A 16247-nucleotide genomic window follows, 5' to 3' on the forward strand; every position below is an offset into this window, starting at 1 on the left:
GGTTGAGCGATGCAAATATAGTTTTATGGGACACATTATACTTTGAATAGTCCTCATTTGTGTGTGTTTCGGTGGTCAGGTGCTGACGGGGTTGACACACCAACTGTTGCCCCGACTGCCTAAAATGCTCGGGCAAGTGGAGTTTACTTTCATGTTGCCCTGACGGCCGACAGGCAAGTGTGCATTTCGGCCAGGTTAGCAACAGTCTTTAGTTTTCTATAATAAACACAACACAAGTTGTTGTAGGACTGTGGCGTCACAATAAATAGCCAATCTACAGTACACAACGCGATGTCTTAAGTTGGGTGAAGAGTAATGCACTTTGTAAAGTGTTTTGAATATGGTAGAGCGTTGCAGTCCCACCCCTACCAGGGCCCAGGAAATGATTCTCCGTTTATTTTCCTCATAGACTTTTCAAAAAGTATTTATTTAAAGACATTTTAAGCGTCGTACAAAGCCAACTTTCGTCGTGACAAATCATGACAACAAACAAAAAAAATTGTGCCGAACAAAGAATTAGAAAGAAGAAAAGAACGGCTGGTTACACTATTAACACTTTTTGTTGTTTTTCTTCTTTGTTTGGTCCGAAATAAAAGTTTGTCGTCATGATTTGTCACAACTCGAGTTGACTTTGTCCGCGGCGTAACCGTCTTTAAATAAATACTTTTTGAAATGTCTATGGGAAAAATGCATTGGGAATCATTTCCTGGGCCTGGCGTCGTCATGAAAGGGGGCAGGACTGCAACGCTCTAAAGGACGTAGATATAGACGTAGGAGGAGGGAGACCCACGGCGCACACTGCCACTTGCTGGTTCAAGTAAATACGAGCAACTTTTGGGTCTTGCGACCTTCCTCAGGCTTGTCGTCCTCCTACATCTACTGCCTTGTCGTTAACTCACCTGCTCTAAAAATACTTTGTACAGACAATTCCTTGGCATCCCTATTTTAGGCATGTCATTGTAGGGAAACTTTTGAAAAGTGGAAAATATGCGACGCCATATAAAATAGGCCTCGTCAGGTTAAAACGCTGTTTAAAATCCGTGAGCCTTCGCCGTCCTGACTCTTGTTGCTAGCTTACCTTTCTCTGGATGGAGGCACTGGTCACGGCCACTGTTGTCGATCCACCAGGCCACAGTCCCATGTCCATTTGTCTATGTAGGCCACCATCTGGGTAACACATAAAGTACATATACATCAACACAGGGCGATTCCTCTTAGACCAGAAAAGATGGCGAGTTCAAGGTCGGGCCAAACAATAAATGGCTTCAGCATTGACATCCCAACGTACGAAGTGCAATATTTCACATTAAACATTGCAGTCACATAAAACGAACAAAATAATTAGCAATGTTCATGTTTTTCCATGACTAATCTAGAGGAAAGACTCTAGTATAATCTATCTGATGAATACCATCATTTAGTCCGATTTAAATTACTTCTTGGTTACCGCCCGGTCTTGCATGCACACTCTGCATAGACAGATAATATATATTAAAAACAACAAATCATCCTTGGCTGATCATGGTTGAGACATTCATTCCAAATGGAGCTATTGAAGTTAAAAACTGTATATATTTGATGACCTACAAGCTCATAGCACGCCACCGAGTGGCGTGCTACGAGCTAGTAGGTCTGCTATTTTTGAAAAATCAAAGAACCTGGGAGTTTCCCCGCATGAAAGACCTAAACATCTACCGCTCAGATAAGAGGGAATCGGCGCTTGTCCATGAGGAGACATTGCACACCAGGATCTAAATGTCTTTTTTTGTGGCCTTTATTTTATATATTTTATGGAGGGACAGACAGTAGGCTGACAGGAAATGGGGAGAGAGAGAGATGGGGGGAAGACATGCAGTAAAGGCCGTCAGGATCGGGAGTCGAACCCGCGGCACACTGCCAGACTGGATTACCAGCCAAGGTGCCTGGACCACTGAGCCATGGCCCAGGCCGGATCTAAATGTCTTAACAGAAGAGTATAAAGAGTACCCCCGCAAACCATCGCAGATGCATTAGTTATGTAGCATACTCTACAATAATTCAGATTTCTTAAGAGATAAATGTTTTATTCATTCAAATAAATCCCGGATTGCAGATGCAAGTCATTCAACATCAGTCTAAAAAATACTATCACAGTGAAATGCAGACAATTCCACTCATTTTGAGTCCCGTTTCAACTTTCAAAGTTCATGCTTGAAAGGAGTCTCAATTTTCAAGAGAGAGTCAGGTGACATGGTCCGACCAGTGACCACCACGGTGTCTTCTCCATAAACTAAACAATGTGTCACTAGTTTCAACCGACATGGAGTAAAGGTTTAGCAGTACTCTGCTACGTATGTGTTGCGTCACCACCTGCAAAGTTTAAGTTTATAAATAAAATGCGTTGCATTGCGTTGTTGCACATTACTGAGCACATCCTGTAACTAGAACCCCTTTTGGTGTTAGCATTATGTTATGCTTTATGCTTTCACGTCAGGCCTGAATGGGTTAAATAAGAGTCACTACAATGCTACGAGCTTGTAGGTCTGCTATTTTTGAAAGATCGATAGAAACATAGCTTTTTCGGAAAACTGTCAGGATGTAGAAGACATTTTTAGAATCTGATCTCAGGTCAAAATGGGTTAATTACATGGTTTAGTTACAATCAAAATATCGGTCAATACTGTGGTGCATGCAGTGCCATCATTCATTGATTGACTGATTGACTGTTCACTCTGCGAGTAAAGAAAAGAGGGCACTGTTCCCCCCTCTCTCTCACACACTTTCACACACACGCATTTAAAGATGAAGCATCCAATAAGGCCTAAAGACAATATCTGTCCAGTGTCCACTACTTTGTTCAAATATTGCCAGAAACCTTTGATGTTTTTATATTTAGACGTTTTGAATACAATTATTTTAACTAGCCCTTAATACCCATTGTGAGATATTGCCCCCCCCCCCTTGTGGCCGTGGGGAGTACTGCGACCTGGGTACGTTAATTCACTAATAAATTTATTATTAAGCATTAATGTGTTAAATCCCTCCATATTATGGTGAATGCCTGTGTGAAAAGTGGGAGTGATTGGTGCAGGGTGGTAAGGAGCTACGGCAGTGACAGACGACGATGATGATGATATAATACTTGCGGTGTGGCTGTGCATGGCATGGACACAAACAACACCTTTCCAGAAGATTCACATACATTTTCCCTCGTATTCAGACAAAGCTAGGACATTTTAGAAGGGCTTTGATTGTGGTTGTTTAATATTAGACACCCTCCCCCTACAAAACGAGGTCCCTTATAATAAGGGACGGACATTAACTAGCAGACAAAATATTAAAAATATAAACCGACCGCTACTACATTCACAATCCCTAAGTTGATAGCTAATAGCTACAATGTCCAGTCAAATTTGAACAAGATGAACCTGAAAAGCCCTGGTGGCGGCTCCACCTGCCGTTTAACCGGGATCGCGTACGCAAACTAGCCCCAAGGCTGAATCGATCCAGTGTCGCCCAAGACCAACCTCCCTCCCCAACCGGGGGGTGGGGGTGAGACAATTCTCAGACTTTGGACAGCGTAACAATTATCCCAAATGTACACCTTCCAGCCATCTACAGACTAGAGCCTGACAGAAGTATTCATTACATTCAAATGCAAGTGACTCATACAAGCATAAATACTAACTTTACTGTATCTTAGTTTGCACATACAGACTACACAGTATGTCTCCCCCCCCCCCCCCCCCCCATTTCACTGTAACTGACCTACAGTACAATATATTAGCTATATATAGCTTATAGCAACATACATTTTTCAGAAAACCGTGAGGATTTAGAAGGCATTTGTTTTCATTTCTAAATGGAAGGCGATGCGAGGCGTTGTGAGCTTGTACTGCCGTTTTTACTTTTCCCCCCCTCTCTTATATTATTTGACCAATGTTTTTTATAGTATAAGTTTGTTGATTACTTTTGATGCAGTAATGTTTTTTGTCTCGTCTTTCTTTCTTTGAGGTATTTAACCCATTCTGACCTGAGATCAGATTCATACGAGGTTTTCCACTGGACACACACACTGGTCTGATTAACCCATTCTGACCTGAGATCAGATTCTAAAAATGTCAGTCGTTCTTCGATTTTTTCAAAAATAGCAGACCTACAAGCTCGTATCGCGCCACTCGGTGGCGTGATATGAGCTTGTAGATGTGCTATTTTTCAATAGCTAAAGCATAACATGATGCCAACACCAAAATGGGTGCCCGGTCAGAATGGGTTAAAAAGGTCTTGAAAGTCCTTAATAAATGGTCACTTCACTGTCATCTTTCAGGGTTAGGCAGGTGGGTGAAGGTGGCCACGATGTACCCACTACTACCCAGGTCCCAGACAGTGTACCCACTACTACCCAGGTCCCAGACAGTGTACCCACTAATACCCAGGTCCCAGACAGTGTAGACGGCACGCCTGATGTTGCTCTGCACTTCATCATGTAACGCTCAGGGGGTTTCAGAGTGTTTGCTCAGAGTCAGACCGATGAAAACATAGAGGGAACATTGATACCGACACCGGGATACTGACACCAGGATACAGAGTTGCCGACACCAGAATACTGGCACATAGATTAGATCATAGCATCACAAATAATCAAATATTAGGCTTATATTAGTTAACCCATTCTGAACGGGAACCCATTTTGGCGTTAGCATCATGTTATGCTTTAGCTAACACCGAGTGGCGCGCTACGAGCTTGTAGGTCTGCTATTTTTGAAAAAACGACATTTCTAGAATCTGATCTCAGGTCAGAATGGGTTAATCAGACCAGTGTGTGTCCAGTGGAAACCTCGTATGAATCTGATCTCAGGTCAGAATGGGTTAATGTAGTTGGTTATCGCATCATCAATCAATGGGCAAGGAAATTTCCACAAGGCTTCATTCACTAGTTGAGGCAAGGTGATAATATAAGTGAAGTCTGTCTCAAGAACCGCCCTCTCATTTGTGGTTGAATTTGTTCCGAGGGTGGCCAAGCCAAGATGAGGTGGAGTGACATCTAACATTGTGTTTTATTTATAAATGTCACAGTATAAACCTTTGTGAATGTTTATTTTGAGAAGACATATGAGAATAAAATGACATTAAATATGTAATTTATGTATTTTTTAAATACATAAAATACAAGATACCTTCTCTCGAATCTGTCGAACAGCATCTGATAAGTAACCGCAAGTAGTCTCACCATGGCTGGAAAGGTTATTTCATTGAGACACTTCAGCTCAGGATAAGCATTTACCATTCATTGCAATGATATTGCATTTAGTTTGGCGTTGTGGCTCGGCTCATGTGATATTACAGATTACCCGTGCAACATACTGTACACAATCTGAGATCACAAACCCCCCAGAGCAGAGCACAAGATAAAGAAAGACATTACATGAACACATATTAACAACTTTCAATTGAATGCCATGGAATATACCACATAGATTCATATCACATTATAGAACAATCCACAAATCACCCTATAATCACAGAATCAGCCATTACAGAACTGGATACCACATAATAGTACAACCAATAAATCACATTATAATCACAGAATTCAGCCATTAACCTTTCCTACTGTACGTGTCGTGTACTGTATACATCAGTGGTTCCCAAACCTTTTCATGTCAAGGACCCCCAAATTGACACAAATTAGATATGCCAGGGACCCCCATAAGAGAAGATGTTCACTGCCAGGGACCCCTATAAGAGAAGATGTTCACGGCTCTAGCAGTAATTCTCAACCCGTTTCATTTCATGGACACCCAGTTTGACATGCATTAGTCTACAGACCCCCATTTAATGACATTTCTATCTCTGAGACTCTCAATTTAAAAATCAATGTTAATTTAACTCTGAGAGTGTATAAATGGAACCAAATGGACCATAACGGGTCCATTTGGTTCTATTTGTACACTCTCAGAATTACAGACCCATAAGGGTACATTTGGTCCCAAGCCATCATTTAGCTGGGGGGACCCCCTGGAACTCTCTTAAGGACCCCTGGGGGTCCCCGGACCCCACTTTGGGAACCACTGGTATACATAACTATTTGATAGCGAATGCACAATTCTCATGGTTTTGTAACTTAAGCAAGTTTTCCTATGTTTCAATGTAATATAGCTCTGTTCGCACACGTGTGTATTCCCTTCTAATTTAATCTGAAACCTTGCAAGTCCAAAACCGTTACTTTATTATTAAAACAGATTTAAAATAGTGGGACATATACTGTCTCCAAGCTCCACAACCTCGTATGTCTGCTATTTTCACAACTCTTGTGCGACACTGACTATTGTATGATATAAGCCTTGGATCAAGACTATGTATTGTGACTTTCATATGTAGATATCATATGCAAATGTCAAATAGATAAAATACATCTAGTCTATGATCCAAGGCTAGTATGATATAGAGTAGCCTTGGATCAAGACAGTTTTTTTGGTGAGTCTGACGTTTGCGAAATAAACCGACAGTCTTGAACCAAGGCTAATGTACGGTAGGGGGGCGCTACAACAAAACAGCAACAGTACTTTATTTTGTTTTGACAGTAATGTTCCACTTTTGCCACTAGTACTACTACAGTACTACTGCACATGTACTTCCTTTTTTATTGTTTACCATTTAAATAGTCTTGAGAAGAAAATGCTATTTGTCCCAAAGTGGGGAAAAAAAGTGTTTCAAACAAGAAATTATCACATAGTGATATTTATGGAAGGAGGCCAGTATGACCTCATACTGACCTGACATAGATCTGTCAAAATCGAAACGTTGTTTATTTATTCAATAAAGTAATTATTTACCAAAATACCTCCTTCCATGATTGCCTTATTGGCCCTGCACCCACTGTCGAGGTGTGTGTAAATAGGTATGCTCTCACATAGTGATATTTGTCATGTGAAATAAGCGCTGTCTCCGTTGTGCGCTTGTAGATCAGCTATTTTCAGCATGAAACACGTTGTACGGCGAAGAATAAAATCAGGATAATGTGTTTTGTTGGCCGCTCGAGGCGATCATGTATGGACAGTTGGACACATACCTCCTCGACGCGAAAATAAGCTATTGGAAGCGGTTTTTCATGGCACATGCATAATCAAACAACACGTTTACCTCCTCGGTGTTTGTGTTGGGGCATGTTCTGTGTCTGCTGTCTGCGTGCATGACAGGATCATCATGCAGTTAGATGCGCGCTTCAGTGAAATTGTACGGCTGAGAAAGATTCGATAATTTGTGTCGGATAAGGGCTTATTGGTGGATTTTCCGCTAGATATTAACGCATGTTTAAGGTGTGTTTTAGCGGGGGTTTCGGCCTAGAAGGCTCTATGGAAACACTCACTAGTCTTGAACGAAGTTGAACGTGAGAAAGTGACGTTCACACACGCCAGAAATGAACGCGTCCACAATGACGTTCATCACGTAGTAAATACAGTACGTTCAGTTCACGTTCACCCAAAATATGAACGTGTTCGTGAACGATTGTTCGTGAACGATCGTTCTTTGACGCAGTGGTTCAGGGACAACACTGGTGACTCAACATGCGTTGAGTTTGTCACTCTTCACGCCGTGCAGTCGATGGGACGTTATGAATTGTTGCCAGTGTTGGCAACGGTCGTGACAGAAATAAGCTAACCAACCTCCAAAAACCAGGCAAGCAACTGTGGGGAAAAAAACTATCCAAATTGAAGTGGACTCGGCCCCAGACTCCCTGGAAATAAAAACGTCTGGGTTTCCGAGGCTAGGTTTCACCTGACAAAAAGCTTTACACCCTGTATAACATGTAGCCTATATAACGATGCAATGGGACAGCCGTTTACAAAATGCTGTACCGGTGTACCCTATACTTTACTGATTTTAAACTGTTTTTATTATATTTTGACACTTGCTTTTGCAATGTAAACGTATGTTTTCTCATGCCAATAAAAGGACCTTTGAATTGAAATTTTTAATTGTAAACGTTAAGGCTTAGAGTTGTGGCAACAAAGCCCCATTGAAGTGAAACATTGAACTGCATTAATTGCAGGTTTACTATACACACACTACAACTGCTACTTACCATAGAGCAGTGGTTTTCAACCAGTGGTCCGGGGACCACGAGTGGTCCTTGAGGGGGTTCCAGGTGGTCCCCAGCTAAATGATGTCGGTATTTGGTAACAAAATGGACCCTTATAGATCTTTAACTCTTGAGAGCGTAAAATTATACCAAGATTTTACGCTCTCAAGAGTTAAATTATTGTTACACATCTGCAATGCATCACTTCATTTACAAGTCTACACAATTAGATGATTATTTTGATCAAAGTTTGCCTGTTATCTCTCCTGGATGATGGTACCAACATCAACAACACCACATGGATGATGGAACTGTGGACAAAATCTTATCCGACAACAAAATATTCTAAGTTTTGGATCTGAGAGGCTAAAGGCTAGATAATGTCATCAAATGGTGGTCCGTGGCTCAAATGCCAAATAAATAAGGGACCTTGAGGGTTGAAAACCACTACCAGTCTGCCACAGAGTTATAATCGCTTGTAACACACCACTTTTTTTCACATTTGAAATATCTTCTGAAAACATACCTTTACGATAATGGCCTTCTCTGAAATTATTTTTTACATACTTTATTCTATTTTATTGATTATATGTTCAAGCCTTTATTTTGTGCCTTTTCATTTAATAATTACTGACGTGTCTTTTACCCTGTAGTTTTTTATTATGTTGTTTTTTGATTGATTGATTTATTAACAGTTTGCAGAAATACAGTACATTTCAAGTACAACTCAATACAAAAACTGTCAACTGTGAGAGGGCGACATCATAAACCATTACACTTGTTTACAAGAGGGCACCCTGTTGTGGTATTTTACCCTGTTCTAATCTGTTTGTGACCACGTCTAGAAATGTGCTATAATATAAATAAATGCATTATCATTTTATTTCATTTACCGGTGGAGGGCGAGTTGTCTCTGAAGCGGTCCGACGCGGCGGAGGCGTGCAGCGACACCCGGGGTCTCTGATGGCCACCGGCGGCCGCGCTCAGGGCGCTCTCCCGCAGCCGCCGCTCGGCGTAGCCCCGGGCCATCTTGAGCTCCAGCAGGTTGTTCTTCCTCTTCAGGGCCTTGTTCTCCCGCTGGCACTGGGACATCTGCAGGCTCACCACCGCGTAGTCGTCGTCCACCAGCTTGCAGATCTCCGCCACGGCCGCGTTGGCCAGCACCTCCATGATGGACGCCAGCTGCGTCTGGAAGGCGAGGCGGTTCGCCATCTCTGGAACTCGACTCGACTGAACTGAACTAGCGACTATACTGGACGCTCGAGCGGCCGCGGCGGCGAGGCTCTCTCTCTTTTTCGTCGTCGGTTCCCTCCTCCGCCTCCGACGAGGCCCCCGTCGCGTTTATTCGCGCGGCCGTCAAGAACGTCCTATAATGAAGTGTAATTTTTTTAACATAACCTCCGAGGCAGTTTATATGGCGGTTTGTTTGGTGTTTTTTTCCCCTCCACGCCACGGTCTATTTTCTCTCTGCTGTTGTTTATGCAAACATCTGCTCTCTGCCTGCCTCCTCCTGTCCTGTGTGCGCGCGACCCCCATCCATCTATTCGCTCTCTGCAAACACCATGCGTCATGTCCGGTTGTGGAGAGAGGAATGCCGTAACGCCCCGAATAGATGGGAATGGCATTATTGGCAGTGGTTAACCAAATAAAGCCCCTTTTTTTAAAGGACCACTATGCCACTTTTCAACCTATCTATCTTCATATAATTGGTCTTCAGTGCTCCTCACTAATGTTCATGATAAAATACCACAAACGTTTTCTACTCAGTCTGCGAGAACAGAACTAAAAAACATTGCATGGATGCACCTGGGACGTATCCTCAGTGATGCATCCCAAGGTCCTCGGGGTTTCGGGTCTCCCAACATCATACCCCTCACTCGGGTGACCCAGCCGAGGTGGGTCCCGACTTACGTCCCAGTAGCTACTCATTAGGGAAAAACCAGGGCCACACAATGCATTTTTCCTGAACTACTCTGCTGGGACTGGGTATGCGGGAGGATTGCATCAATCTGGCGCGTGGAATTGGCTCTGTGGGTTGAATCCTGTCCGGGCCCCTCCTACGTCTCACCAGGTCCACTCCTGCTCTCACCAGGTCCAGGACCTGTGCGTTGCACCAGTCTCCCAGCACCAGGCACTTCATTCAGGAGTGGTGGATTCTCGAGCCGCAATGGTTCTGCAGGCTCCACCTGGCCCATGGTGGTGCCGCAGGCTCCGCTTGCGGTTTGAATAGACCCCTGAACAGTGTTCGTGCCAAGTTTGGTGCGGATCGGCGCGATGCGGTACCTGTGGCCCCTGGAGGCCCCCAACCGTGGCCATATGGGTCCCCTGGGGTGGCTATTCTTATAGCAGACCCCTGGACAGTAGTTGTCGCAAGTTTAACTCCCCCCCCCCCCCCCCACCCCCCTGGTACGTATTATGACTATTCTGATGGTAGCCAGACACTCCTGCTCCTGAACAGTGTTTGTGACAAGTTTGGTGCAGATCGGAGTAACCCCTGTGGCTCCCAGGGGCTCCTAACGTAGTAACGTGACCCCTGGTATGACTATTCTAATGGCAGACCAGCTTTGGTGTCCAGTTTAGTGCGGATTGGAGCAACGGTGCCTCTTGCAGGTCCACATGTCACGTTTGTGACGTCCACCCACCATCGGTTGGCCAGCTATCCCAAACCGGCCACGTAGGTCGCTATAAACCCTAACCTGTCTTAACCGGCTACGCCTCAGTCTTAAGCAAATTCACCTTAAGTTGTAGGATAATAGGCCATGCTATCCTCTTGTGGAAGGCCAAAGTAGACTGAATCCCACAAGGGAACATTCACTTTCAGCTTCACCCAGCTGATTGCTGCTCAGATGATCAGCACTAGGGGTGGCTGTTTGATACCGTTCAGGCGTTCACACAATTGCAAATGCATAAATGAATGAATTAAGCTGTGGAAGATAAACAACCTAACGAGGCATGGTTTGTCCTCTGTAGTCTGTTAAAAGTGACTATACACTGTACCTGTCAATCAAACTTACTGTAGCACTGACGCTAAAGTTATGACATTTCTAAAATCTGTAGTATTTTCTGAGAGCAATGTGACAAGAAATGAGTTCATATTTATACAGGATTTATCGCGCTAGTTCTACTACTCGTTGCAGAAGTTACTGTAATATTTAAAGTCCTGCTTATTGTCTCCACCAGGCCGAAGGCATGTGGGGAGAGTATGTTTGTCTCCACCAGGCCGAAGGCATGGGGGGAGAGTATGTTTTGCACTCCATCCGTCCGTCCGTCCGTCCGTGTGTGTGTCCGTCCGTGTGTGTGTGTGTGTGTGTGTGTCCGTCCGTGTGTCCGTGAGCAGCTAATCTCGGCCACCGTTAACCCAGTCGATGCCAAATTTTGCACACACACTCCCTGGATGCCAACGATGAACCTCTGCCCCAAACTTTCCAGAACGGCCTGTTATAGCGCCACCAGGAGGCCGCTTTGTGCAAAACAAGTTTTTGCACAGTACACCTAAAGATTTTGTCCAAACATCACGCAAATTGGTACACAGTCTCTCTAGAGCCATTCAACGAAACCAGTCTTTCAGATTTCTCAGACTCCATCCTGATTGGTTAAGATTGGCTTCCAAAGTTCACAGGAGTGCTCAGTTTCAAACAAAATGCTGCAAATCATGAACACATCGCGTGATTTCCGTGAAATTGTGCACCCACATTCCCACTAGGCCGAGGACGAAATGCCACATGAACAATTTCAACTCAGCCTCAAGGTGGCGCTATAACTGGCCGAAAAGTGTTTTTACCTCTAACTGCACGGATCTGTGGATAACTTTCTATGCCAACTCCCTAGAGGCCAAGGAAAAACCTTTGCCTGGAATTCTTCACATCTGCTCATCCTGGTGGAGACCTGTGCCCAGAAGGGCACTTTTTCTAGTGTTTGTATTATAATTGGTTGAATGTTCGCCCCCCTGGTATATAGAGATGCTAGTGTTTGTGTTATAATTCATGTCTACTGACTATGAAAACAAAGTTCATCTGTGGAGCCAAAAGTATAGAAAGTATACTCATTTTGTAGATTAGAAAGTCCCATTTTACAAGTTTTCAAATGTATTCAATGTGTACAAATCTTTTGAAAATAGCAGATCTACAAGCTCACAATGCATTTGTAGGTCCGGTATTTTAAAAAGGCCAAAATGTATATTTTACTGAAGGGCTGAAGTGGTCAATGTATGTTTTGTAATAATAATAAAAAATCTGCAAAGTAAACTAACTAAATTTGTCAAATAATTGTCGTGGAGTAAAGGTACTATATTTGTCTCTGAGATGTACGTAGTGAAAACTATTGCAAACCCTCCAGTATAAAAGTCCAATTTCCCTCAAAAGTGTACTTTAATGTACTTTACGCCACTGAGCACATTAATGAACCTTGAATCAAATGAACCATGTAAATACAACAAATTGAGCAGAGCACTGCAGGGAGTTGAACCCCATTCCGGTAAACCAGAAGTACCACAACCAGTGCCTTGGTTTTTGTTTTGTTTTACGAGGTCCATTCGTTGAAATGTAAATTTTGCATTTTAACAGTAAAGTAATTTCACAATTTACATTGTAGGCAATGATTAATTACGGTATGGCACCAGGCCAAAGCCATGGGGAGAGAGTATGTTTTGCACTCTGAGTGTGTGTGTGTGTGTGTGTCCGTCAGTTTGTTAACAGCTAATCTCCGGCACCATTAACCCGGTCGATGCCAAATTTTGCACACACACTCCCTGGATGCCAACGATGAACCTCTGTCCCAAATTTTCCAGGACGGCCTGTATAGCACCACACATTTTTTTATGCCCTCCGAGACTATGGACTTTAGCCTTTCGCTTTTCCGTGATTTTCACCTTTTTCAAATCCTAAACAATGATGAAGAATCGCGCACTATAGCATGCCACTTAATGACCTTGACCAATATCAATGACCTTGAGCAGTATAAATGAACTTCAATAAGACTAGTAAATGACCTTGAGCAGTATAAATGACCTTGAGCAGTATAAATGAACTTCAATAAGACTAGTAAATGACCTTGACCAGTATAAATGACCTTGAGCAGTATAAATTTACTTCAATAAGACTAGTAAATGACCTTGACCACTATAAATGACCTTGAGCAGTATAAATGAACTTCAATAAGACTAGTAAATGACCTTGACCAGTATAAATGACCTTGAGCAGTATAAATGAACTTCAATAAGACTAGTAAATGACCTTGACCAGTATAAATGACCTTGACAAGTACAAAATGACCTTGACCAGTATAAATGACCTTCACCAGTATAAAAGACTGTGACCAGTATATGACTGTGACCAGTATAAATTACCTTCATGAGACTAGTAAATGACCTTGACCAGTATAAATGACCTTCATAAGACTAGTAAATGATCTTCACCAGTATAAATGAACTTGACCAGTATGCGGTCCGTGACCATGGACTATAATATAGCCTTTCACTTTTCCTTGATTTTCACCTTTTTTTTAAATCCTCAACAATGATGAAGAATCGCGCACTATAGCGCGCCACTCAATGACCTGAGACCACAACAGGTATAAGAAAGACGTTCTGATCTTCATCAGGTCATGTGTACACAAAACATACACTTTTATACTAAGGGAGTGCCCCCATTAACCAATCAAAACACCACATTTTGGTGCCCCTCCCATCACTGCAGGTGTGACACGTCAACCCTGAGTGAGTAGGTGGGGACCCAGACATATTGATGTAAATATAGTCTGTTCAGAAATGTTAGTGCCTCTCATAGAGCTTGTAGGTGATGCAGAGGAGGGAAATGGGTCGGTAGCTCTTCAGTGATAATGGGTCTTTGCCAGGTTTAGGGATTGCAACCACTTTGGCCTTTTTACAGACAGAAGGGATGGTTTTCTGTGCTATGCATGTGTTCAGCATCCCCACAAGCCAGGTCTTTGCGTTAGGTCCCAGGTGCTGTATAATTTCTGCCAGTATGTCATCAATCCCTGCTGCTTTTCCGGGTTTCAACCTTCCCATTGCAGTTTCGAGTTCTTCTAGGTCGAAGGGTTTGGTTTGAGGGCTGGCTGATTGTGGTTGGTCTGATACCACTGTGCGATGGTATTCTATTAGCCCCTTTCGGGACCCTACGTAAAACTTTTTTGATATTTTGTTGAGTTTTACGTTGGGTCCCTGCTCGCTACTGTACTTTCGTATGGAAATTCCTATATGCGGATATGGAGATTCTCTCTAAAATAGGACCCGCGGCATGTGACGCCATTATTTTCCTTGAGTTATTCTGAATTCGGTAACTTTAAGTAGCTATACATCCCGGTGCGAATATCTCCTGTGGCGCGGAAGCCGTTAAGTATTTTTAATCTTTGTTTGACCGATTTGGTCGCTTTATTTCTTCTTGTTTGTTTACCGTTTATTGTACCGCCTCCCGGTGTGCGGTTGGCTTGTGAGGCTACGTCCCTGCCTCTGATCTGCTGTGTCATAGCTATAGCGCCACTAGCTAGCCAGATAGGCGGTACAATGAGGTGTCAATAAACAAGAAGAATCCAAGCTTCCAAATCGGGCAAACATATATTAAAAATACTTAACGGCTTCCGCGCCACAGGAGATATTCGCAAAGGTATGTATGTGTACTTATACTTTACATATTCAGAAAGCCTCATACTGAAGAATATCGTCAAAGAGCGCGGGGAGGCGTTTTAACATGTAAACATGAGCCAGTAAATGTTTTAATCAGGTGGCATGGACGACGCGGAACAGGACCCAATGCACTGGGTCGAACAAATGTCAGAAACTTCAGTAGCATTTGGGTTCTGCTTGGAGGGCTAGTATTCTATGTGGGTCGGTGGCGGTGTTGGTTACAACTGTTGGCCACCAGTTGTGACCAAGACCGCCACCAACCCACAGGAGAATACCATCGCACAGTGGTATCAGACCAACCACAATCAGCCAGCCTTCAAACCAAACCCTTCGACCTAGAAGAACGTGAAACTGCAATGGGAAAGTTGAAACCCGGAAAAGCAGCAGGGATTGATGACCTACTAGCAGAAATGATACAGCACCTGGGACCTAACGGAAAGACCTGGCTTGTGGGGATGCTGAACACATGCATAGCACAGAAAACCATCCCTTCTGTCTGGAAAAAGGCCAAAGTGGTTGCAATCCCTAAACCTGGCAAAGACCCATTATCCCCAAAGAGCTACCGACCCATTTCCCTCCTCTGCATCACCTACAAGCCTATCCCGTCACACCAAATTGGTCGACACAGCCCTAAATGACACCTGTGGCATCATCATAGGATGCATCAAGACAACACCTGACCCTGTCCCAACACCTGTTTACATTCGAGGGTCGCCGGTCCTCTCGAACGGAACAGTTTAACGTCATGCCCAGGACGAAAAGATATAGAGAACACCAACATGACAAATAACAGCAGGAAGGCATGGGCCACAATCCACCGTCTTGGCAAAGACCACACCACCCATAATTCACAACGGTCACAGCAAACTCTATTGCATCACAACTGGTGTAGTTATTGGATGGAGCCCGCACACCACCAAAAAAAAGAAAAACAACATACTATAGTATGCCCTCCGTGACCATGGACTTTAGCCTTTCGCTTTTCTGCAATTTAACCTTTTTTCAAATCCTCAACAATGATGAAGAATCGCGCACTATAGGGTGCCACTTAATGACCTTGACCAATATCAATGACCTTGAGCAGTATAAATTACCTTCAATAAGACTAGTAAATGACCTTGACCAGTATAAATGACCTTGACAAGTACAAATGACCTTGACCAGTATAAATGACCTTCACCAGTAGAAATGACCGTGACCAGTATATGACTGTGACCAGTATAAATTACCTTCATGAGACTAGTAATTGACCTTGACCAGTATAAATGACCTTTAGAAGACTAGTAAATGATCTTCACCAGTATAAATGACCTTTAGAAGACTAGTAAATGATCTTCACCAGTATAAATGACCTTGACCAGTATGCGGTCCGTGACCATGGACTATAGCCTTTTGCTTTTCCTTGATTTTCACCTTTAAAAAATCCTCAACAATGATGAAGAATCGCACACTATAGCGCGCCGCTCAATGACCTGAGACCATGGACCAATGAATGAAATACAACACATTGAGCAGGGCACTGCAGGGAGTTGAACCCCGTTCCGG

General features: G+C 43.3%; 1 protein-coding gene across 2 annotated transcripts in view; it reads right to left on the reverse strand.

Moving 5' to 3' along the window:
* The window catches only part of LOC310859025 (uncharacterized protein), a 29844-nt gene extending 20254 nt beyond the window's left edge, over positions 1-9590 (reverse strand). For both annotated transcript variants that reach the window (XM_083765376.1, XM_083765375.1), the window contains exons 1-2: positions 8956-9590; positions 1079-1167 (exon numbers count right to left, since the gene is read on the reverse strand). In XM_083765376.1, the coding sequence (XP_083621502.1) occupies positions 1079-1167; positions 8956-9274 (408 nt within the window). In that variant the 5' untranslated portion in view covers positions 9275-9590. The remainder of the gene's footprint in view (positions 1-1078; positions 1168-8955) is intronic.
* Positions 9591-16247: the final 6657 nt, after the last annotated feature.

This window comes from Protomyctophum parallelum, assembly GCF_964188405.1.
Source record: "Protomyctophum parallelum genome assembly, chromosome: 5".
Taxonomy (NCBI): domain Eukaryota; kingdom Metazoa; phylum Chordata; class Actinopteri; order Myctophiformes; family Myctophidae; genus Protomyctophum; species Protomyctophum parallelum.